Source organism: Mya arenaria, chromosome 7 (genome assembly GCF_026914265.1).
Source record: "Mya arenaria isolate MELC-2E11 chromosome 7, ASM2691426v1".
Taxonomy (NCBI): Eukaryota; Metazoa; Mollusca; class Bivalvia; order Myida; family Myidae; genus Mya; species Mya arenaria.
Window position 1 is genome coordinate 49,830,615 of NC_069128.1, and position 11,746 is coordinate 49,842,360.

At 33.1% G+C, this 11,746-nt stretch overlaps 1 protein-coding gene across 1 annotated transcript; it reads left to right on the plus strand.

The window, feature by feature from the left end:
- Positions 1-261: 261 nt before the first annotated feature.
- Positions 262-10,722, plus strand: LOC128241218 (uncharacterized). The gene is made up of 5 exons (XM_052958171.1): positions 262-430; positions 7,398-7,674; positions 8,652-8,773; positions 9,612-9,668; positions 9,867-10,722. Exons 1-5 carry the CDS (start codon positions 370-372, stop codon positions 10,088-10,090), a joined length of 741 nt encoding a protein of 246 aa, XP_052814131.1. The 5' UTR covers positions 262-369; the 3' UTR covers positions 10,091-10,722.
- The last annotated feature ends 1,024 nt before the right edge of the window (positions 10,723-11,746 follow it).

Below are 11,746 nucleotides of genomic sequence, written 5' to 3' on the forward strand. Positions count from 1 at the left end.
ATTACAAATGTGATAGCCATAAAATGTATCCGTTCACTAGAGTAGTCGCAAACTATACGAGTTCACAAAGTCAAATGAGCCCGGTCCCGATACGAAAATCCAAAGAGTGATGTGATACCCACGTGATGCCTACGTCAGAGTTAGGGGATATTTGATACCTTTATGCATCCACATATGCAAAAGTTAAGATTTTTGTGCACTCCACCGTGTTATCTGATTATCGTTAACTCCGTCTGTTTGATTTGACGACTAGATCACCATAGACCCTTAGAAACCTCTTTCTATAAAAGGCAGCTCTGGGTCCTAGTACCATGCAGTTGGTTGTAGCTTCTATTTTGTTAACAAAGAAGGACATATTAATAAATAAAGATGGATTTTAGGACTTTTGCCGCGTGTTTGATTATGACAGTCTGTTTCATAAAGCAGTCGGGTAAGTTTGTGATGCGTGTATGTTTGCAAGTATGTGTCTGCTTTTTTTTTCTTTTTTTGCTTACTAATTTTAAAATTAGTAGGATATTAAAGGGATCGTTTAAAATTATTTTGAGAAATGTTATTTCATACAAAATTAGAAACATACAATCTTTATTCAAAATTGATATAAAATAATTTCCCATAAGGTTGCATTGCACTACTGTAATCTAAACAAATAAAAAGACGAGCAAATATACAGGCATTGTCGTCAACTAGAACATAGAGGAATATGGGAAGTGTTAAGATTAGAGCAGAGTTAACGCTCATACAACCACAGATAAGAACGCAGGCAGACATAAAAAAACAGGCAAATAATAGGCTGATGCACAGACAGACGAGCAGACCGATTAACAAACCAATATAGACAGATAAATGTACGAACGCACAGACAGACGAATATACAGACGGACGCTAAGACAAACAGAGGAAAGAGTACAACCTTTAGTCGTCTCGATGGACACGCTGACAGGCACGAAACGGCATAACTGAAAAAAGAAAGCAGTACAGACGACAGACGCACAATTAGACGTCTTACAGACGGTTACACAGACTAACAGAAAAACGAGCATCCGGCAGCTTTACGTCAAGACGGACGTTCAAGACAAACTGACTATAATGAAGAGTTTTAGTACAATTATTATGCAAAAGATAAGCATATATTTATTTCTTCATAATGCCTCGTTGTTGAAACAAACTCGAAACAATTTTTGCTACACTGACAAGCATGCGATTGATGTATCTCTTGTGCTTTCTCTTAGACGAACGCATTGCCGCTCCTACCCCGCTGAACTGCGATACTAAAACATTTAATCCTTAAACAATGAAGGTCTCAGATGTATAGCAAATAGTTATGATAACTGGGATCTATTGAATGTTGTCATTTGTATAAGATTCTCTTATCAACACGTGGTCCGGACTTGTACAAGTCAAAACCTAATGTAGTAAAAGAAATATGCAACTTAAAACTAAAGATTAATCAAATATTTATTATTTAGTATGAATTATGTGTAAATACTCTAAAAACTATTGGGTCATGTTATAAATGCTGGAACGCGATAAAGATACCTATTGCTTATTACATACCACGGATTATACTGACTTTAATGAACAAAAATGAATAAAATTTCCCAAAAATCGCTGTTTATAAAGGGTTTATCACCAAAAATATAAACGAGACATTATACTTGAAAGTTCTAATACACTTCTAGGTGAAAGAATTACACATTTAGTGTATAGTTGTCCAATAATAATACACATATGAAATATTAAATTTTCAGTTTCAGTTTAATTTTACATAAAATGCAAGCAATAAGTCAATATGAGGTTGCATGGAACAAATTATAAATATAAAATATAATATAATATAAAATTATTTAAAAAAATAATATTTTCTATAGCTTTCAAGTATCGGTACCGATATGAACACAGTATGTACCCTCCCCGATAAAGGCGTCAATCAATTTAATGCATTGCTGACCTTACAAATATTACAATTCACACAAACATAGCATGAATGAGGTCTCTAAAGACATATATGTTCTCAAAGTAATGCTCACTAAAATGAGTGTACAAGTACCTGTATACACTAAGAGTTTAAAGCAGAAACATGTATGATAATGGATTTTATCTTTCACTATGAACAAAAACTTTTTGTCTCACTTTTTCAAATGTTCAGTAATGAACGAGGATGGTGATCATTACTGAAAGAGCAAAATAAAGAAGTCTACATTTTAATGTTGGTTGGAGTATGATAATTTCCGACTCTATTATAAATCCGTACGTAACACAAAATATAAACTATTAGCCTCGGAAACTCCTAGCTTTAGCTTCATGATTCAATAAAGCTAAACTAGTTATAATAACATAACGACTGGCTATAAATAGTCAAACAGTCTTAAGTTGTAAGTTCTGAACCTACTTTTTTTGTCTTGTGGATATTTTTTGTGGTCATTTGTTCCGATATCATTGCCTATGCATACTAAACACGGCAACTTAGCGTTATTTAAAAAAAATATAGCTTCTAATATATTTACACAGAAGTACGCAATAATAAAATAAAGATGGATTTTAGGACTTTTGCCGCATTTCTTTTAATGACAGTGTGTCATTAAGCAGTCACGTAAGTCAGAATTATGTCTCTGTTTGATAGAACGTGTCTGTTTTGTTCGTTTGTTTGTTAATTGCATAATGATTTTAAAAATAGTATAATATTTCTGCAGTATAATTGCAATGTTTTTGAAGTGTGGTGTTTAAAACAAACTTATATAAAGACAATGTGTATAAAACAAATTTATTAAAAATGGATGAAAACAAATAACGTGTAAAGTTGCAGCGCGATAATGTTTTCTCCCACCTCAGATAAGTAGATCCAATAATTTAACCATGCTAGATATTCTTATCTTGTCCACGGGCAAAGATAAAATGCCCGTATGGAACTCCTTTTTAACGGTCACCACATTATAATAACCTCCCTTGTTGAAGACTGTCGTCAGTAGCATCAAGGAAACCTTGTCTTATGGTAATATTTAGACCGCTAATTAATTATTTCTCGCTTCAAATGTCACCATAAAAGCAGTTTTCACGCACCATTCAAGAAATAGTGCTTCATTTTCCTTAAAACTATTTAAAAAGACCGATTTGACTATTAACATTAACTGGATCACTGCGCGCGTATCCATGACAACCACGTGCTATCGCATATCCATACGCAGATATTTTCACTAAGCACAAAAGAGTTCCAGCAAAAAATGCATTTTTAATTAATTTTGTTTAACTGAGGTGGGAGAAAAAGCACCTACCATAGCCAATCGTGTTAGATAGTTTCATCCCGACCCTCGCGCAGGGTGTTTTGCGAAAACTCGGTAAACCTCGTTTCCGCAAAACACCCTACGCTCGGGTCAGAATGAACCTATCTTACACTCTCGGCCATGGAGGATACTTATAATCTTAACCAATGTTCAGACTGGCAATTTTTTTAGCAGACTAAAGAACTATTTACAAAAGACACGGGCGCATGAGACAAGTGTAGAAAATACAGACGGAAAAAATGGTTAGACAGACGAACATGCAAACAAAGATACGAAAGGAGGGTATCCAGACGGAAGAAAATAACAGATGAATAGACGAACAAATAGCCAGACGGACAGAGAGATGAACGGACGGATGCAAAGACAGACAGAAATACAAGAGTACTCGACCGTTACTGAGACATACATAAAACGATATAACGGCATGAAGAAAGCAATACAGAAAAGACGCACGAACAGACGTCTAGTCGGACGCACAGACGGACAGGAAAATGAAAAGACGACAGATATAAGTCTAAACGGACATACTAGAAAGACAGACAATTTTGAAGATAGCGGAACTTAGTTTTAAAACGGGTATCCATAATACTTCTTTTATGAAATAAAAACACACACTAAAAACCTTTCCTTTATACTGATCAAAATACGAAAGATGTATCCCTTTAGCGCTTTATTTAATAAACATAAAATATGTTATATCCTGATGGACCACAATACTTAGACGCTCAATTCTGAAACAATGAATCTCTTAAATGTAAAGCAAATAGTTATGACGTCTGGGCTGTATTGCATGTTAACATATTAATCGCTTTCCACTTTGGTTTTTTAAGATGTTTCGACTCTATAACATTTAGGACTGTTAAAGTCATAATCGGCATGATGATAAAACATACAACTTAATATTGCAGAATTTGTAAAATATTTCATGTATGATCTACGTACAATACAAAATAACTATGGGGCCATATTATATACGACAAAATATATAATTTAATTATGTTTACGTTTAAGTCGCAGTACTATTTCAGTTCATTTAACAATCTTTAAGGTATTTTATATTAAGTTGTCTAAATGATATTTTGTTACAAACCGACTTACTAGGTCAGCCACTGTTTATATCTACCGTTTCACCTGATTAAAATCAATATCGTCTGAATGCTGATCATCGTACATAAAAATTTATACAGTAATGTTTATGGCTATTTGTCTTCATCCATCAAAAGGCTGGCAATATATAAGTATACATTTTCTCTTGCCTTTCATTGGACACTGCTCTATAAGTTTTGATTAAGTTTGATTTTATTAAACTCTTTATGTATCAATACGTAACTAAATAAATACGATATATTTCCAAGTTGAAAAATGATGTACACTCAGAAACAACTCTAAATCTCCGAATCAATATCTTACTTGAATACTCAGAAAATATTGTCCGTCGACAAACAAAAGTCATATTTTCATCATGTAATATGTTTTTTATTTAAAATCTATATTATAAGGTTCCTTGGGTTTTCTTATTCAATTTACTGACGCTTTGCTGTTGTCATTAGGCAAGTGAAAGAGACATTTGTTCTGGTAAACACATATAAAATCCTAGTTTATACAAATAAGATCCACAATTGTACCGGAAAAGATGGAAAACATTAAGTTCAAAAGTAATAATAAATAAATAAAAATCATGAATATTAAACATAGCGTTCAAGTTTGTGTACAGTATACTTGAAATATCGTTTGAAGACTGAAAAGCTGTTAGACTGTTAATTTGTGAAAACAATTAGTATGACTAAAATTATGTATGGTTACAGACTAACATAACATATACATTATTACTGATCGATCTATTTAAAATTTTACCCATACATATATTTTGCTATTTCATATAGTTGAAGATGTCCATCCGTATCATTGTTTTTAATTGTGTGTTTTGTATGTATTGATTTTTTTTTAAATCATGGGTCAAATTAAACTTACTTCAACAAATAAAATGTATGATATCGTTTCTGAATATGTCTTTTTTTCTTCTCTTTTGACATTTGCAACTTAAACTTAAATGTTTAATATAACTGAAAAATATAATAATATGAGAGCGTCATTTTATATTGTATGTAAAGTCTATTTATGATACAATTAACACTCCCTTTTCGTGACTATGGTTAAGACGCAATAACTTGGATGGACACATACACTAAGCATTTTATTTTGTATCCTTTCAAAGAAGATAAGAAATAAATAAAATATATAAATTATGCTTTTACGTTTCGCATTTTGTTCAGGAATAGTAACTTTTTTACTGTCGTATTAAGTCAAAAACAAAACAAGGAAACACAGAAACGCTATACTGACATGATGCAAACGACAAGAACAATATAAACATAAACAGGAACAACATCAACAATACCAACGCCAGCAGCAACAACAACAAAAACAGCATCAAAATCAACAACATCATCATCATCATCATCATCATCATCATCATCACCATCACCATCACCATCATCATCATCGACATCATCAACAACATCATCATCATCATCATCATCATCATCATCATCATCATCATCATCATCATCATCATCATCATCATCATCATCATCACCATCATCATTATCAGCAACAACAACAACAACAACAAAACAACAGCAACACAACAACAACAACAAACCAATAAAACAAGGAGATATAGATATATCCACTTAGCTTTCTCCTTATGCCTTAATTATTATGTATGTCATTTATGTCTTTGCTTAATGTTCTTATAAATATTGTTTAATTCAAATAACAACAATAAAACTTACAACAATAATAATAATAATAATAATAATAATAATAATAATAATAATAATAATAATAATAATGATAATTTTTTGGATCAAAAATTAGTTTTCCCGGTAATGCATCTGATACACTTATTTTACCCTATGATATCAAAATACCAGAAAAAAATAATACAGTTATAGCATAAAAAAAGTATTTTGGTTTTAGTGGGGTTCGAACCCACCCCGGTAAAGTCAGGAAAACAATGAGAACAGCCGGGAAGTCCACACGGCCACTGGGACTTATACAAAAGTTGTGGATATGTTGACCTGTTAAAGATATACATTGATAACATCACGTGATAATGTCAACCAATCAATCACGCAACACCACAGCCATAATTAATATTCCATCGCGTTATAAACGCTTATGAAAATTGTCGTTCTTGTAAGACGATATTTGAGCAATATATCAACATTTGCTGAAGGGTTCCAGCTTTTAGTGTATTTGTTTGTTTTAACCCTCCTTATGATTTGCCACACCTTACTTCGTCATTAAAAAAACATGAGCAAGTCACTTTAATTAATATGTTCGCAACATAACCTGCATATGTGCCCATAGTAATTTCTGATTTTAAGTATGGAATTCATAAATTGTCCATAACATTATTAATTGCAAACATTTTTGCACAAATAACCTGTCATGTTTCTTTTTATGTATAAAACTATTTGATAAAGGAAAGCCAAATGCATTAGATTGTTTGACGAAGTAATGAACAACTTTCTTTCATTCTGGTTGTGCCTGCATTGCTATCTATGAATAGCTATCAGTAATGATTTTCAAAACATAACCTGTTAGTCATACTCATTTGTGCGGATAATTTCATTCATTCCTAAAGACAACAGCAAATACAGATAATAATGTTTTTACTGAGTTTAAACGGCGAAAATATATCAATGAAAAGGGTATTTCGTAAATCATAAATTGCCCTTACACTTGAATGGGTGTATGCGTGTATGCTTGAAAGCAGCACGCTCTTTTTAGCGCATCTAAATACAACACATTGAAGTACAATTTTTTTCTAATATCATGCATACATGATGATATGTTTCAAAACATGTAATATGTTCCTTAGCATTTGTTATTGGTCAAACAATCAAGAGAAGGATTCGAACTGTTTCACTATAACATCGGATGTAATGGTATCATATAAATTACAATGCATTTGTGCCATCAAATTGGGGTAAAATATATGTCTAGCAATAAATGAATCAACATATTTCTTTATAAACAAATCTCATATTACACATAAGTTACATATAAATGGTGCACTTTTTTCTGAATACGTTTTACCTATTTTAACAGACGCCGCTGCGATCACTGCATGGGCTGAAACTGGCGGAAATTCGGCAACGATAACAGGAGCATCTGGTAGTATGACGGTGGCAACAGTTACGGATAACATAGCCGCAGGCGGCACACTCTTTACAGTGACTGCAACACCAAATACAGCTGTTACGTATGCGTTCGATACAAACGGGAACCCAGGCAGCATCGCAGCTACAGCAATTACTGCCGGGGTTGTCACTATTGTTGCTGCCCTGGATGTTACGAAACCAACAACCTACGAATTTGTTATCGTGTAAGCAAAGTCTTATTTATCTTTAAACAAAATCATATTAATTTAGTTTTTGACATCACCTGTAATGGAATAACAATGACATCATGACTTTTGGTTGAAAATCGCACAAATGAGAAATGTTTCCAACAGGGGCCAATCAATGTAAACAACTTTTCATCCTGTACAATACATAATTTTAATACATATGTTTTATCATTTGAACCGGCGTAATCAATGATAACGATTAATTTTAACTTAAAAACAACCGGCTGATTATGACTTAAATTCAATATTTTTCGCACGCTCAGCTGAGGTCGATCAAACCAAGAAATCATTTTATATAGTAATTTTCACCAGATATTTACTTCCAGAAAACTTGTAAAATCGTTTTCCGGGAGCACTCATGACATAGACGCGGCGTTTGTTATTTGCGAAAAAGACTCTTTGAACTGTTCTTAAGTCAATGGTGCACAATCTCGTCTTCGTCGGGTTGAAAATGGAATATATATAATAGTATTATCAAATTCACCATTATCAAAAAAAGGACACACGTGGCGATTAAATGCTTCGTCTTTAGTTCTCTAGATTCGTTAAATTGATAATTGCAATTATGATCTAGCAATCAACTTAGGATATACAACTTAATATTATAATTTAGAACTTTATAGATGTTTGCAAACGAAGTATTTCATGCACGGACCCTTCATTTTGTTTATTGTTTATTTTATATACTCTACAAACGTTTTTTTGTGCTTTTAAACAGAGTTTCCTTTAGCTTCGGCGGTACAGAATGGGGATGTTTAAATCTCTTCAAAATATCTGGGGCCGTATTCAATAAGTAACTTAGATTGAACTTAAATTTAAGATTTGAAACTAGTGTTTTGAATGGCCTGTATATTTAGCTGACCAATGGAATCACTGAGACATGTCTAAGGATAAGGATACTATCAATATTGAATACTTGCTTTGAACTATATATGCGCAATCTTTTGTTGCAGCGCTACTGAAACTACTACTACTACTAATTCGGGAACAGCCACAGTTACGCTGTCAGTAACCGACCTACCTGGTCTTTCCGACTATCAAATTCCAGTATGTTTGGCTGACGGCGCTGCTATTGGTAAACATTGTTTGTATTTCATTTTAGCGACCAAGTTGATTAAGTAATACGCAAATTGATAGCGGACAAAACAGAATCATTGACACGAACATTGATCGGGAAATTATTTTACTATTCGTGTTTGTGTGATTTTTATTTAATTTATATTTTTAAGGAAGAAGCATAATGATACGCTAACCCATTCATTTTACAATGTTATGTTAAGTACATTGCAATGTAGCACGAGTTTAACATGCCTTCTCAATTTCATTCGAGGGCAGAACTGTAATTAACGGAATATTAGCATTTAAAAGGGCTTTCACAGTATCATCAAGTTCAGTGATACAAATAAAGCTATAGGAAAAGGCCCATAAACCCGGAACAACAAATCACTTGTAATATGATGCAAACGAACACTAGAGGTGAAAAACAACACAGCATGTACATTACTCAACAACATATATTTATTAGTTAATGTAGTCAAAACCTTGGGTAAGCCTTATCCAAAGATAACATCAGTTAAGAATTAATTATTTCTAGACTCGTTATCGTTTTAGCAACAACACTACTATATTCATATCAATTTGTTAAATAACGCGCATGTTCAGTGTGTAAAGTGTGCATACTGCAGAAATGTGTGAATACACGAAGTAGCAATGCACGTTAAGAAAGCAATTAATAGTTTTATTAGCAATCTTTACATATTGATGCTTTTTTCAATATATATGCAAAATGTTTTGGCAAGGTTTGCTATCGATGTACACCATAAATGAATCAATTGTGTTTCAAACTTGACGTTAAATGAGTGACCATGACATGAACCGTACACTAAAACCCAATTGCGATTGATCCGTTCTAGGTACAGCAGTAACTACACTAACTGCCTCCAACACAGTTGCCACATGGGTCACATCAGGTATTTATAAATATATAAATGTATTTTAGTAGTTATTGCCTCTGTTATATTGTTTAAAGGTCGGAACTAAAATTATATTTATAAAAGTATTCAATAAAATATTTTCTTCTCAGGTAATCGATTATAATTAAAATATATTCTTACATGTGCAAAACAATCGAAAAAATGAAATAATACGAAACATACGGTTTACTTCAGAACCGACAAACTTTGCCGTTAGCGCCGGAGCCGTGACGACAGCGGTGGCCATGAGTGCTTCAACCAAAGCAGGATACGCAATAACCGTCACCGCAACCGACGCAAACAGTAAAACATCTGTTGCAAATGTCTGGATCGTGGTTGGAATATGTAGTGGAGCCATGAAGATCACCATCACTGCTGCCCTGGTGATGATGTCCTTTGTCAGCGCTTACCTTATCTAGTGATCCTGACACCTACATGTTATTCTTCTTTAGATTTCTAATCACACTCAAAAGAACAATTTTAGTACCAGAATCAATTATGATAAAGATCCTCATCTGACCTTAATATGATCTGAATAAAAATTGTTACAAAGCCAAAAGTAAATTAATTGTGGTGGGACATACACATGCTTATGCTTTTGTTTTTACCATACCAAAGGACTTTATTATGTATAAATTTTGAACATCGATCAAAATAACTCAACTTAAATGAACACAAAATACAATATGTCTGTTGTGAAACTTGTTATAAATATTTGTATACCATGTACTGTTTATGTTTTTCGCATGTGTACTACAGTACTGATGTCATATCGGCAGCATTTGTCACCTTTGTTACATTCGACTTACATTCAGACTAAGTGTTATTGTATCATTCTGGTAACAATGTGCATGACACTAGGGAAATAGTATACTGCTTGAGAGACTGTCAACTGTCGTATGTGTGTAAAATGGAAAAGTTTTTCGTATGATTGTCAATTTGATACGAAATCGTTCAATTTGAAATGAAATCGAAAACTGAACCTATATAATATTGTGCATACCTTTATATAAACAAGCGTGTATAATCAAGACAATAAATGTGCAATGTTTTCTGTTGTTCCTTTGCTCTGTCCATGCCTGTCAAAATGTTTGACAACACCATATGTTTTGGTTTTGGTTCGCAATGTTTCAAATATATTTAAGGTGACTTAACAGTTTGCAGTCTAGTAAGAACATGCTCATATATGTAAAGGAGAAACTACGTGGATACAACCAGACTAGAAGCTCACTCTTAACTATACTCGTTTTTGAAGGCACAGCGATCAAATCCTAAAAGAGGTTTAACGAATGACTTACAGCGGGAAAAGCCCGAATACATCTTAAAAGTGTCGAAAGAAAGTGTTGCTTGGTCATGAATAAGTTTGTCACTTGCAAATCAACTTCAAATAAAATTTAACTTTAGCGAAATGTCTTGAATTATGGCTTCGTCTCTGCATCAAATCGTCGGAACAAATTAAGCGTTCTGGAAGCAAAGTTGACATTTCTTATAACGATCATTGCAATTGCAATATTGTCTTGAAAATACAAAGGGAGGCCAATGAGATATTAGAGTTACTTAGAGTGCAACTGATATTACCGACGAAATTCTGAAAGTACAAATCCGAAAACAACAACATATAACTCACAATACAAACTTTGTGGTAAACGTCTCAATTTATCCAACTATAAGAAGACACTGCATTAACACATCACAATAATGCATTATAATTTTTATAAACAATCGATATCGCAAAGTCACCGAGGTGACACGAAGGTCATTACGAAACACTAATAACTAGAGAAAGGGTGCCATGTACCAACGCGTCAATCCTACCCACATTCAAATAAATAACGTTCGTTCACTCATTCGGTTCCCAACTACAAATTCTTTATTACGAACGGTGAACAAGTCTTACTTATATCAGACTAAAACAAACATTAAAAGAATGAACAGGAACTGGTTTATGTCCAGGATATAGACGCTGAAGGGATTAATATCAATTGAAATAAAATAGTAAATATCAATATTCCAATTAAAAACTGAAGCCAAAATAACAATAAAACATTGGCCAATTAAATGAAAAAATCGCATAT